Raw genomic sequence first — 14,458 nt, 5'->3', positions numbered from 1 at the left:
GTTCCTCTTCTCTAACATTGCAGTCTACTAAGAATGAACTACAGTACAGCTGTTTATAAACACGTTTCCAAATCTTTCCAGATTTCAGAAAGTTTCGTTTTTCTGTAAGCTTTATCTTCTGAAAGAAAAAAATAAATACACTTCTTCCTTCCAATTTTGCTAAGTACGATTCCTGTGAAAATTTCATGTTTGAAAAGGCCATTTAGTTAACATTTATTCTGTCCAAAGAACATTTTCTATCTTAAAATAAAAGTATGTCTCTAACAAATAAAAAAACCAAAACAAAACCCCTTTTCCCTCAATATTAATTCCATATAAGGTTATGCTATTTTACACAAGTAAACTAGAAGTCTTATTTAATGTATTAGCATAAAACATGCCTCAGGATGTTATTTCTGTTCTCAGGTGTTTAAAAACTCTTCATCCACAATTTTTTTATTATCACAGTAGTACCCATCCTGCATACTACTGCATTTTCTGATGACTATCACTTAATATCTTTTTCCTACTTAAGTTACTGAAATGGACATTTCTTTGCTCCCACAGCCCAGAAAAATTATTTGCCTCAGGCTGCAACTGTTTCTTTTTGTTTGTAAGCAAGAAAATTCAAGAGAACTTGACAGTCATCTGAGTCCAAAAATCACTCAAAACCCAGCTTCTGCCCTGTTGAATCTACAAATGTTGTCTAAGGTTTTTTTGTTGTTGGTTTTTTTTTTCCATTTTTCCCCCGTCACTTGCTGCTGAATATATTTATACTCTACTTCAGTGTTTTAGCTAGCTCTGTGGAAGAGATCATACCAATATACTGCAGAATCATAATGAATTTCAAAAAACTGTAACAACTGTATGTTCCCAGAAGGCGTGGCAAAAGCATTCTTAAATATTATGTTGATGTGACATTTTATTGTTTTGTTTGGTTTTTTTTTGACACATCAACAACGTACACTTTTTTCTTTTCTGCTGTTCTGCTGTTTTCTCTTTTTGTTGAACGGTTGAATGCAGTTGAGTTTGGGGTGGTTATTTTAGAAAATTTCTTCCTAGATATCACAGACAGCTCTTGATTTCTTCAAGTACTTCAGGGGAAGTGGATGTTCATCCAATTCATTCTGTGAATTGGATGGGCTCTTCCTTCTCAAACAGAATGAGTCCAAACAATTTTTCACACACTAGGAAAAGATCACCAAGCTTTCAAATTGATATGTGGACTTGTGTGTGTGCATGTATGTGCATGTCAAGAACTTCCTTTCCAACACTATATATTCAATGAGGATGCTACAGCAAGAATAATTTTTTGTTTTCAATATGAATTTTCCTTGTTACTGCTTAAAACACAATCACGCTAAAAGGAAAAGCTTAATTGGCTTCCTCAGAGTATCACATTTGTAGCCCTGCCTGCCAAATAATGTTAAATTCCCAGTTGGCTGGCATATTCAGCTAATATTGGCAGTGCAATGCTACCAGCCTTCCGCTTTGTCCTGGTTTCGGCTGAGATAGAGTTAATTTTCTTCCTAGTAGCTGGTATAGTGCTGTGTTTGGGATTTAGGATGAGAATAATGTTGATAACACACTGATGTTTTAGTTGTTGTTGCTAAGCAGTGCTTACACTAGTCAAGGACTTTTCAGCTTCCCATGCTCTGCCAGGTGCACAAGAAGCTGGGAGGGGGCACAGCCAGGACAGCTGACCCAGACTGGCCAAAGGGCTATTTCATACCATATGATGTCATGCTCAGTATATAAACTGGGGGGAGTTGGCCAGGGGGCAGTGACTGCTGCTTGGGGACAGGCTGGGCATCGGTCGGCACGTAATTGTATCGTGCATCACTTGCTTTGTATATTATTATTATTATTACTACTACTACTGTTACTACTACTACTACTACTACTACACCTTTTTTTATTTCAGTTATTAAACTGTTCTTATCTCAAGCCATGAGTTGTCTCCCTTTTACTCTTCCGATTCTCTCCCCATCCCACTGGCAGGAGGGAGGATGAGCGAGCACCTGTGTGGTGCTTAGTTGCTGACTGGGGTTAAACCACAACAGTCCTTTTTGGCACCCAATGTGGGGCTCGAAGGGTTCGAGATAACGACAGATCTGACCAGAGCATGTTAAAACAAATTTGTGATAAGCATTCATTATATTAGTTTAATAGTCGCTGGTTGCAATGCTGATTTATTTGCTCTGAGAGTTGTGTTATGTAACACCTTACTTGCCGTATGCGCTCCCTGTGGTGCTGCTTATCACCTCTGGGAGTTGGATTAAAATTATCGCTTTGCTGTGCTGTGTAACACTGGCTTATGGTATGATTAAAATTATCGGTCACAAGATTGTACTCAGTGCTGCCGTCATCCCCATACTTCGGGAGCCACCTCTCAGAAACTATTAATAATTACACTTTTTACCTCTTCTCAAGAGAACCAATCTATGGGGGAGACGGGCGGACACCTACCCCTGCTCCTTCACCTTCCGTTTCTCATTCAGGCTAGTTACAACAGCTCTTGAGAATTCTGAATATCCTTGGGATGTTCAAACCAGCATGGTCCCATTGCTATGTCTCCCGAATGTGGTTCAGGTCTTGTTTAGGGTTAAACAACTCAAAGAGGATAGGTCCTACTCCCCACCTGTATGGACCAGTATCTCAGCCATTAGGAGTAAGCCCCCCTCTGCTCAAGAGAGAAGATATAGTGGATACACACCACGGGCCACGCTGTGGTTTGATTTGTATGACCACGGAGAGGACATGAGGAGGTGGGATGGAAAATCTACCTCGACCCTAGAGGCACAGGTACGTGAGTTGCAAGGAAAAACAATCACGCAAGGGGGTTCTTCCAGGAAAATTGCTGCTCCAGTTTCTGGTGAGCAGTTCCCCAGACAGAGTAGAAGGGCTGACTCTCACTCCTGCTTATACTGAAGGAACCCCTGACTCGTATTTACAAGTGAGTAGCGAATGCTATGACCAGGACTAGAGGGGCCCTGCCTCCAGCCAGGTGGAGGAAAGGGACAACCGGGTGTACTGGACTGTGTGGATTCGATGGCCTGGCACATCAGCCCCACAGGAGTATAAGGCTTTGGTAGGCACCGGTGCACAGTGTACCCTCATGCCATCAAGCTATAAAATGGCAGAACCCATCCGTATTTCTGGAGTGACAAGGGGATCCCAAGAGCTGACTGTATTGGAGGCCAAAGTGAGCCTAACTGGGAAGGAGTGGCAGAAGCACCCCATTGTGACTGGCCCAGAGGCTCCGTGCATCCTTGGCATAGACTACCTCAGGAGAGGGTATTTCAAGGACCCAAAAGGGTACCGGTGGGCTTTTGGCATAGCTGCCTCGGAGATGGAGGAAATTAAACAGCTGTCCACCTTACCCGGTCTCTCAGAGGACCCGTCTACTGTGGGGTTGCTGAGGGTCAAAGAACAACGGGTACCAATTGCTACCACAACAGTGCACCAGAAGCAATATCGCACCAACCGAGATGCCCTGATCCCCATCCATAAGTTGATTCGTCGACTGGAGAGCCAAGGAGCGATCAGCAAGATTCGCTCACCGTTTAACAGCCCCATATGGCCAGTGCAAAAGTCTAATGGAGAGTGGAGACTAACAGTAGACTCTCGGGGCCTGAACAAAGTCAGGCTGCCGCTGAGCGCTGCCGTGCCAGACATGCTAGAACTCCAATATGAACTGGAGTCAAAGGCAGCCAAGTGGTATGCCACAACTGACATCGCTAATGCATTTTTCTCAGTCCCTTTGGCAGCAGAGTGCAGGCCACAGTTTGCTTTCACTTGGAGGGGGGTCCAGTACACCTGGAATGGACTGCCCCAGGGTGGAAACACAGCCCCACCATTTGCCATGGACAGATCCAGACTGCACTGGAACAGGGTGAGGCTCTGGAACACCTGCAATACATTGATGACATCATCGTATGGGGTAACACAGCAGAACAGGTTTTTGAGAAAGGGAAGCAAATAGTCCAAATCCTTCTGGAGGCCGGCTTTGCCATGAAACAAAGTAAGGTCAAGGGACCTGCACAGGAGATCCAGTTTTTAGGAATAAAATGGCAAGATGGGCGTCATCAGATCCCAATGGATGTAATCAACAAAATTGCCCTGAGCAACAACAAGCCTTTGAACAAATTAAACAGGAGACAGTCCATGCAGTAGCCCTTGGGCCAGTCCGGGCAGGACAAGATGTAAAAAATGTGCTCTACACTGCAGCCGGGGAGAATGGCCCTACCTGGAGCCTCTGGCAGAAAGCACCAGGGGAGATTCGAGGTCGACCCCTAGGGTTTTGGAGTCGGGGATACAGAGGATCCGAGGCCTGCTATACTCCAACTGAAAAAGAGCTATTGGCAGCATATGAAGGGGTTTGAGCCGCTTCAGAAGTGGTTGGTACTGAAGCACAGCTCCTCCTGGCACCTCGACTGCCAGTGCTGGCCTGGATGTTCAAAGGGAGGTTCCCCTCTACGCATCATGCAACTGATACTACGTGGAGTAAGTGGGTTGCACTGATCACACAACGGCCTCGAATAGGAAACCCCAGTCGCCCAGGAATCTTGGAAGTGATCATGGACTGGCCAGAAGGCAAAGATTTCGGAATATCGCCAGAGGAGGAGGTGACGCGTGCTGAGGAGGCCCCGCTGTATAATAAACTGCCAGAAAATGGGAAGGAATATGCCCTGTTCACTGATGGGTCCTGCCGTCTTGTGGGGAAGCATCAGAGGTGGAAGGCTGCTGCATGGAGTCCTATACGACAAGTTGCAGAAACTGCTGAAGGAGAAGGTGAATTGAGTCAGTTTGCAGAGGTGAAAGCCATCCAGCTGGCTTTAGATATTGCCGAACGAGAAAAGTGGCCAATGCTCTATCTCTGTACTGACTCATGGATGGTGGCAAATGCCCTGTGGGGGTGGCTACAGCAATGGAAGCAGAGCAACTGGCAGCGCAGAGGCAAACCCATCTGGGCTGCTGCACTGTGGCAAGATATTGCTGCCCAGATAGAGAACCTGGTTGTAAAAGTACGCCACGTAGATGCTCACGTACCCAAGAGTCGGGCCACTGAAGAACATCAAAACAATCAGCAGGTGGATCAGGCTGCTAAGATTGAAGTGGCTCAGGTGGACCTGGACTGGCAACATAAGGGTGAATTATTTCCAGCTCAGTGGGCCCATGACACCTCAGGCCATCAAGGAAGAGATGCAACACAGAGATGGGCTCGTCATCGAGGGGTGGACTTGACCATGGACACTATTGCACAAGTCATCCATGAACGCGAGACATGCGCTGCAATCAAGCAAGCCAAGCGGTTCAAGCCTCTCTGGTATGGAGGACGATGGCTGAAATATCAATATGGGGAAGCCTGGCAGACTGATTATATCACACGCCCACAAACCCGCCAAGGCAAGCGCCATGTGCTTACAATGGTGGAAGCAACCACCGGATGGCTGGAAACATATCCCGTGCCCCATGCCACCACCCGGAACACTATCCTGGGTCTTGAAAAGCAAGTCCTGTGGCACCCCAGAAAGAATTGAGTCAGACAACGGAACTCATTTCCAAAACAGCCTCATAGACACCTGGGCCAAAGAGCATGGCATTGAGTGGGTATATCACATCCCCTATCACGCACCAGCCTCCGGGAAAATAGAACGATACAATGGACTGTTAAAGACTACACTGAGAGCAGTGGGTGGCGGGACATTCAAACATTGGGATACACATTTAGCAAAGGCCACCTGGTTAGTCAACACTAGGGGATCTGCCAATCAAGCTGGCCCTGCCCAATCAAGACTTTTACATGCTGTAGAGGGGGATAAAGTCCCTGTAGAGCACATAAAACATATGATGGGGAAGACAGTCTGGGTTACTCCCGCCTTAAGCAAAGGTAAACGCATTTGTGGGATTGCTTTTGCTCAAGGACCTGTTTGCTTTTGGTGGGTGATGCAGAAGGATGGGGAAGTCCAATGTGTACCTCAAGGAGATTTGATTTTGGGTGAAAATAGCCAATGAACTGAATTATATAATGTTAGTTGCTATATAATACTGTATATTATCACTTTTATGGTGGCTATATGCCATATCAACAGTATCACAGTAAGAATCACCCAGATTAATGAAGAATGAACTTTGATGAAACCGAGCAAAGTGCAGCAATGATAGAACTGGACAAGTACAGCAGTGATGGAACCAGAATTGGCTTCAGCATGCAACAATCCAACACCACACACCATCTCTCCTGCCCTGAAAGACTGTTATGACAGATGGAGGCCAAAGTCATGGACTGAATGAACTCAATGGACTTTCTAGAGGGATGGCCCATAGACTAAGGGAATGATATCTGTGTGTATATATCAAAAGACAGGAAAAGTGGTGGTGATTAATTGGAATGTACTGGAAAGTGTAAGACCTGAGCATGACATATGTGGTATGGAATAAGGGGTGGATACTGTCCTCGTTTCAAATGGGACAGAGTTAATTTTCTTCCTAGTAGCTGGTGTAGTGCTGTTTTTTGGATTTAGGATGAGAATAATGTTGATAACACACTGATGTTTTAGTTGTTGCTAAGCACTGTTTGTTGTAGTCAAGGACTTTTCAGCTTCCCATACTCTGCCAGGTGCTGGGAAGGAGCACAGGCAGGACAGCTGACCCAGACTGCCCAAAGGGCTATTCTCTACCGTATGACATTTTCCCACATGACCATATGATATTTTCCCACAGCATTCTCCTGGAGAAACTGACTGCTCATGGCTTGGATAAGTGCACTCTCCGCTGGGCAAAAAACTGGCTGAATAGCCGAGCCCAGAGAGTGGTGGTGAATGGAGTCAAATCCAGTTGGATTAACATCTTTATATTAAACTGTATGAGGTTCAACAAGGCTAAGTGCCATTAACGATTCTACATCATGCTCAGTATATAAGCTGGGGGGAGTTGGCCAGGGCCAGCAATCATTGCTCAGGGACAGGCTAAACATGGGTTAGTGGGTGGTGAACAATTGCATTGTTATTTGCTGGTTTTGTATATTCTTTTATTATTATTATTACTATTATTATTTCCTCCTCCTCCTCCGCTGTCCTATTCAATTGTCTTTATCTCAACCCATGGGTTTTCCTTTTTTTTTTTTCTTCTTCTTCTGATTATCTCCCCCCTCCCACTGGCAGGGAGGAGGGTGAGCAAGTGACTGTGTGGTGCTTAGTTGCCAACCAGGGTTAAACCACAACACACTTGCATTAAGAAACTTTTGGAGCAAAATCTGTACAGTTATAGCTCTCGACAAAAAAAAAAAAAAATTGCAAATTAGGTGTATGTAATTATTTAAAGTCTATGTTGGCAGATGAGACTTCCTAAAGTCTACACCAGCTCTGGCAGGTTTATCTGTGAAGGGACCCAACTTTTGCAGGCAAAATCAAATAGAGGTCTAGGACAGGAACTAAGATACATTTGTTGGTACAGCTCTTGAGTTTGCACCTCCTCTTTGAAAGCAGAGCTCTACAGCACAGCACCCTTAAATAATTAAAAAAAAAAACAAACAACATTTGTCTCAAGCCCAGCATTTTATAAAAATCCTCCAAGATATCCACATTTATTTTCTCCCATTAACTTCTGAAATATAGCAATGAACTGCCTTCCTTTACAAAGAATACTCTTCTGAAGCCTTGTTCATCTTGTACATTTCTTCAACACAGTTTAACACAACACACTAACTTAAATAGGATTAACATGGAGTGAGAAAAACTATGCATTTACAGTATGCTAGTTACTTTGCACTAGCTTCCTAGTCGTGGTGCAGCTCACTTCAAGGCTCTTGCATTCACTTTGGGGAAAGAAAAAAAAACACCAAAAAACACCCAAACACACACACACCACATAAGCAGTGCTCCACAGGCATTTAGGACTAAAATGCCCATGTAAACGATTAGAAAAGACCTGATAGCATGTCAAATTCACACTGAACTTTGCACTAACCCCCCACTGCCACCAACAGACAGCCACATAAAACATTATTCTCATCAATGAACAATAATTCAGTTGAGTTCACTAAATCATAAGTCAGCTGAATTAAAGCCTAGGTAAAATTTGGGGTTTTTAAATGTTTACTAAATTGAAGCACTGATGCTTTATGATTCTGGTAACAGGCAATGCCGGCAGCATTAATGAACTTGTAAGGAATTCAGATTAAACTGTTTTGATTGCCATCCAAATACTAAACATAATGGTTTATCAACAGTTTTGCAGCCTGTGAAGACTCCACATTACTTTCAGCAGGAACGCCATACCTAGATAAACCATTATTTTTTAAGACTTCAAAATATAAACTGTGTTGGCACTCCAGAAACAGAGCTCCCAGGTGCATTCCCTCAGAACAAACAAGGATCATCAGCATGTTGACAAGGATGCCAGGACATAGTTTTCTGACATGTGCTACCTGAAGTGAAGATCTTGACATTATAGCTGTCCTAAGTCACTGATAAATTTCTCAACTCTAGACTTCCCAGAAAGAAGAATTTCAACATGATAAAAAAATAATCCTGAACTTATGTCTCCATTTGACATCCATGACCTTAAACTCTCCCATGACTGGAGTTACCAGGACCCTTGAGACGATTTTTTCTGCATGGGCAAATAAAGCAAAATAGGTTTCAGCAGCTCCAAAAAGTAACAGACCAAGCATTACTGATCAATTACTGACCAAATTGCCAATTTCTGGCTTTGGTGGAAGGAGGAAAAGGATTAGAGACAATATCTGTCCTTTTCTGAATCTTGTTAACTGTGGAAGCACCATTTGATTAAAAGGACTTATACTATTATTCCTAATATCTAAAAGGACAAGGGGGACAGACATCAAATGCTTTACTATATGTGCAAGAGCCAGTGACAGCTGATCGATAGCAATTGTGGACAATAAACATTGTCAACTACTTCCATTATCATTTAATCCAAAGAGCAGATAGATTGCAGGCACTAATTTTGCAATGTTTTAACAAACGCAAACAAGTTCTAGCCCCTCCATAAAGTTCAAGTTTATTGGATGGATAGTGAAAGAAGACAAGAAGTATTTTTATGGGCTTGTGGTTTTCACAGCCCAAATTCTAGATGCTTTTACTGGTACACTTAGAAGACAACTTGTATGTGACTATTCCTCTTTGCTAGATTTTCTCTGCCTGCTTGTGTGGTTTAGAATGCAGGGTTGCAGTGCAAATCACATTCTGGCTGATTCTGATTGTGAAAGATGGATCAAGCTAGCACAAAACCAATGAAGAAATATTTATTATAGTTAAAAAATGACCCAGCGCCTCTCACACTGAATAATGGCACAGCATATGTAATAATTGCCATCTGCAGATCACTGTTTTATTGGAGGGTTAAGGAGACAGCAAGGATTTTGGCTTTCCATTGTTGTATTACAATAAAAATTCTGTTTTCTTCTTTATTAATTTTTTAAGAAAAATGCAAAAATAAGAGCAACAACTTAAATTACCAACAACCACTAACAATGACAAATTAATGAAAACCAATCATCTAAATTTAGCTTTTGATCCTGATTTTTTTGGAAAATGCAGCACAGCTGAGTCTTCTCATTTGGCCTTCAAAGGTACCTTCTGGATAAACTGTGTAGTGGGCAAAAACTAATACAAGGACAAACACACACACACAGTTTCCCACATGAGAAGAGGGCACAGTAATTCAGTAGCTAAAAATGGAAAATCATTCATGACCAACTACAGCTATATAGACATTCACAAGTATCTTTAAACACATTATCTATTACCCTGCCAATTTCAGACATAAGATTTTAGAAGAACACGAGCTCATACTTCCTAGCAGTTTCTATTTCATGCGGCATCAATTTTTCATACTGGAATAACCCAAATTTTTTAATAGATTATTATTAGATTAAGTAAATAAAGCTAGAAGTCATTGATATGTCACTAAACTGGAATACACATCATCTCCACTATTGATTTAACATATACTTTGGGTGAAAGAAAAGCAGACATTTTCTGCCATGCTCATTTTCCAAGGAACATGGAGCAGAAGCCTATCAGAAACAGAAAACTGATTCTTCAGAAGTAGCCAACAATAGTTTTGATCAACACTGCAGGACCACGAGTGACAGAAGCATCTTCCAACCAATAGTATCAAACCTGCTATTAGACCTAATAGCAGGAACATATAGGCTTTATAAAACAGTTCAGAGAGCAAATTAAATTCTGACCTGAAGCCTGACTGGTTATTGCAGGTCCTGCCACCTCTCTTTCTGTTTTTCAATGTTTTACATTTAAGTGACACCCCCCACCCCCCCCCCCGTTAAAAGATTTGCAACTGAACTACTACACCTAGTAACCATATTTAACAATTTAATATAAATTCTCAAGATCTACTCTGCTATGTACATCCTTGCTCTGAAAAAACCTTTGTGATTCTGTACTAGAAGGCAGAGATGCTAGCCAGGACTCCCAACACTCAGAGAAATGGTACTACTGAATTCCTGTACTCACACACCTAGTGACCATGTACTCATGCCCCAAAATTAAAGTGAACTCTATATTTTTCCAATAATGTTAGATACACAGTACTGTGAGACTTTTTATCCCAGTCCAGGAAAGTCTTATACACCACACCCAACAAGCAGTACTTTCAGAAAGTACTATTCAATTTGCTGCTTATTAAAGGAAACAATCTACATGTGATCTATTAAAATGCATAATTTAATAAGCTAACCAAATTAACTGATGCAACTGTTCCAACAGTTCTATAAGCAGCTTTACAGACATTTGTTCTGAATATATCCATAAATTTATATTAAATAGAGTTTGGAAATATAATTTATGCAGAAGCACATAGCAGAGGTAAGTTTGTGCAAGGAACTTCAGTTTCTTGACAAATTTCACTGATGTACCAAGGAGCAGTATAGTTTAAGAGCTTCCTTGAAGGTCTACATAGAGGGACTCAGAGCTATAAAACGCTATGCTTCATGAACACAAATACTACACTTAGATAATAAATTGTGTTGTTAAATTTCTATGAATCATTTAATATCCAAACTAATGAATACTGAGAATTTGAAATTGTAAGTACATTACCACTATAACACATTAACAAATAGGGTTTGACCTTTTATTAGGAGTGGAAATCTACAGCTTTTAAATTAACATTTCCTACTCTGTTATTTTTTCTCTCTTACCAGGTCTTTCCTTGCCAGTTCCTTTTGACTCAGCAAATTTCTGTATTAAACTCTCAACTGTAGTATTTGTCATGTTATTAATAAACTCTTCATGCACCTTCAAAAAAAACACACACACACCACACAAGGAATTTTAAAACCAGTAATTGAAAGAATGTAATTAACTTTAAAAAGTGTTTTTCTCTAGAGTTGAAGTTCAAAAATACTTGCCTCAAATATATTACAGGGCTTCCAAAAATCAACAGGCATTTTACCAAGGAAATCCCTTCTTTGCTTCAGTATTAGCAAGTGTGTGTACGATACAGATACAAATGAGGAATGAAAGAATACAGCTTGATGATGGGGCTAGGATTTATTTCCATTTCTTCCATCTAAACCACTTTTGTAATCCATAATTTTCTGAATTTGTCAGCAACGTGTCCCACTATAACGTCAGGAAGACAAGTGGTCTCTTAAGCCAGCACCAGTTAAGGGTGTGAACGGTTACCACTGTATTATCTCATTTCTCACCTGCTTGAGTAAAAGCATTACTGTTGTAACGTTTTTTGGTCTGACAAATGAACAACCACACATTGTTAATAAGTTTTTCCAACAAGGCAGTATGTATATGCTTTAGAAATAAATAGCATGACCCTTGTGACCACCATTCATTAGCAGAAAAATCTCAAAACTGAGGAAAACAGTGACTCAAATTAAGTATATAGAAATAAAACTACATTTCAGAACATCAGAAAATTAAAGACTTCTTATAAGGATTATTAATTAAACCAACTTGCATCTAAAGAAAAGATACTATAAAAGCTTCTTTTAACACTGTTAGTGAAGGTCTTTTGCTCATAAAAACCCAAGTGTATCAAAAATTTGAAAGCTTTGCAGACTGATATAATTTCAAATTTTAGTTGAAGAAAAGCACAAGTATCCTGAAATGTATGAAATGGGTGCTAATTAATATCTAGAGAACAGAACTTTGAAATACACTAACAATTCTGCAAATTGTCAAAATATTTTCTTTTCTGTTAACACAAAATTTAACAATTATTCAGCCTTATTCTGTAAAATTTGTGATATTGAACTTATAAATACAACAGGAAGCAGTAAAAAATTCAGCTTCTGTTGAATTTCGATAGTAAGAAGATTCCCAATACAATGAACAAAATTAGAGGATGATCCATTTAATAAAAAAATTTCAGAGAGGCTTGAATAACAAGAGAATACACATATAGAAACATCACAAAAGAGCAAAACAGCAATTTAGTAGATGTTCAAATCTCCTTCAAACATCTCAAACAAGTTCAGTACTCACATAATGTTTGATATCTGTGGTAAAAAGAACCACATCTGCTTGAAAGTCTTTTGAATTCTATGGATCATTTCTGTTTATCTCCTTCTACTCATACTGGTTTAAAAAAGTTACCATCATTTGAAAGATGTGATCTTGTAATTACCACACACACAGTAAGAAATGTTTTCATTTAATAGTTAAGAAAAATACGTAGCATGATCCAAACAAATGATAATATAAAAATTACCTCTCCTATTTGTAAATGAATTTCTTTTATGGTATTTGACATTGATTCTATAATCTCTTTTATATGAAGAAGGTGTGTTTCTTCAATGTCTTGAAATTTCTGTAAACCAATACAAGCAATTATTCATAATGAAAGTAATTCTTGAAATACTAAACCTTTTAATAATTAAATATACTAAACAAAAAAACAATTTTTTTTCAGATCTTGATCATTGTAATTAGTGTTTAAGAAAGGAAGGTGCAGAATTCAGAGTTACTTTATAATATCCTTTTAGAACCATTATGCAACTTTTTTACTTACTCTTTAAACCTTCATCTATCTTGATTTTTTTTTTTAAAAAAGTCTGACCTATTTCTACCAAAAGAAAATAGAGTTGGAGGGTGTTTAAAAAAAATATATATATCTTTTTTCCGTAACTGAAGAGTTTTGGTTTTCCATCTAAGCCCAGAAATCCTATTTCTGGATCTGTTTTGCACCTCCTCCTCATCACCCTCTCTTCCTGCTCACAATATACACATGCTTTCTCTTTCTCTAGTTAAATCTACATCCTTTGCTTGTTTAAATGCAATTCATTTGTTTGATCTTTAAACTCCCTGTATAAAAACTTTGTAGTTCGTCTGGAATTTGTCCTCCTGTTCCATCTTACCCAGGCTTCCACCTGACACCCATTTTAAAACTATTTCCAACATCTCTAATGGCCCCTCCCTAGCCAAAGATCAGAACTAAACATGTCCTCATCCTCCCCAACAGTCAACCATAGTCATCTTGAAATCTGTGTTTACTCCTGCTGTCCTAGTTCTCTTCCTACTTCTGTAACTGTCCAAACTTTGGAGCACCACTTAATCCTCTCTCCAATTTTTGCAGGGTTCTCTGAAGACCTGAAAATATGTAAAAAGACCTGAAAAATATGTAAAAATTTATGCAACAGGATTGGTGGAGTTTAACTAAGGAAAGAGGACAGCTAAGTGAGGACATTACTACATGATTACCTAGAATAAAGCCACAGCAATTCAAGGTGTTCACATCCTCAGAAAAATTTTATCTGAACAGCCTAAGACAGATTTAAGTTAAGCCAACTGTTTTTGCACTGAAACAGCTGAGAATGGTCACACTGCTCATTTATTTTGTCTTCAGAATTAGTATATTTCAAGTGAAATGTACTCCAAATTAAAATAATCTAGGGTGCGATTGATTCAGAAGTGGGCTTCCACATATTCACGAGTGTTATTTTCCCTACCGCATCATCTTTAAAGTAGCCCCCCTGGAATCAAACTGCAGATGCAGCTATACCATTATACTTAAAACAAATTCCACAGACAGGACTTATACTGGCAGAATTCCAGTTTTCATTTCCAATATGGATAGCTGTGGAAGGTATTAGAGTTTCCAGATGTCCATTGTCACATTAAGTGAAAATTTAAATTTTGAGTAAAGGGGCTGTTGCAGTTAAGGAACTAAGGTTATTTATGCAAGTGTGGTTTGTAGTGAGAGATAAATTTGTATCATTTTTGTATTGAAAACAAAACAAATAGCAGAAAAGCATGGTCGCATTTTCCCAGTTGTAACATCTGGTACAGCAAATTTTTTTTTTTTCTCCTCTATCTCAGCCTGGTTTAAATAACTAATGCATACCTAATAACACAAATAAAGCTGAACAAAAAGCATCTTCATATTCTGTCTCTAGATACAAGATAACTGTTACGTTTTTCATTCTTTTGTTGTAGTGAATTGTTCAAATGAAGTTTTTTTTAAGATATTA

The 14,458-nt window shown here is 39.9% G+C and overlaps 1 protein-coding gene across 1 annotated transcript in view; it reads right to left on the bottom strand.

The window, feature by feature from the left end:
• The window catches only part of LOC104021663 (F-BAR domain only protein 2), a 105,168-nt gene that overhangs the window by 69,946 nt on the left and 20,764 nt on the right, over positions 1 to 14,458 (bottom strand). The window contains exons 7-8 of the mRNA XM_087770798.1: positions 12,700 to 12,798; positions 11,171 to 11,267 (exon numbers count right to left, since the gene is read on the bottom strand). Coding sequence (XP_087626924.1) covers positions 11,171 to 11,267; positions 12,700 to 12,798 — 196 coding nt within the window. The remainder of the gene's footprint in view (positions 1 to 11,170; positions 11,268 to 12,699; positions 12,799 to 14,458) is intronic.

This window comes from Nipponia nippon, unplaced genomic scaffold (assembly GCF_047370975.1).
Source record: "Nipponia nippon isolate SJK-2023a ecotype South Korea unplaced genomic scaffold, ASM4737097v1 scaffold_33, whole genome shotgun sequence".
NCBI lineage: Eukaryota > Metazoa > Chordata > Aves > Pelecaniformes > Threskiornithidae > Nipponia > Nipponia nippon.
This window is presented reverse-complemented; position numbering and strand designations above follow the sequence as displayed.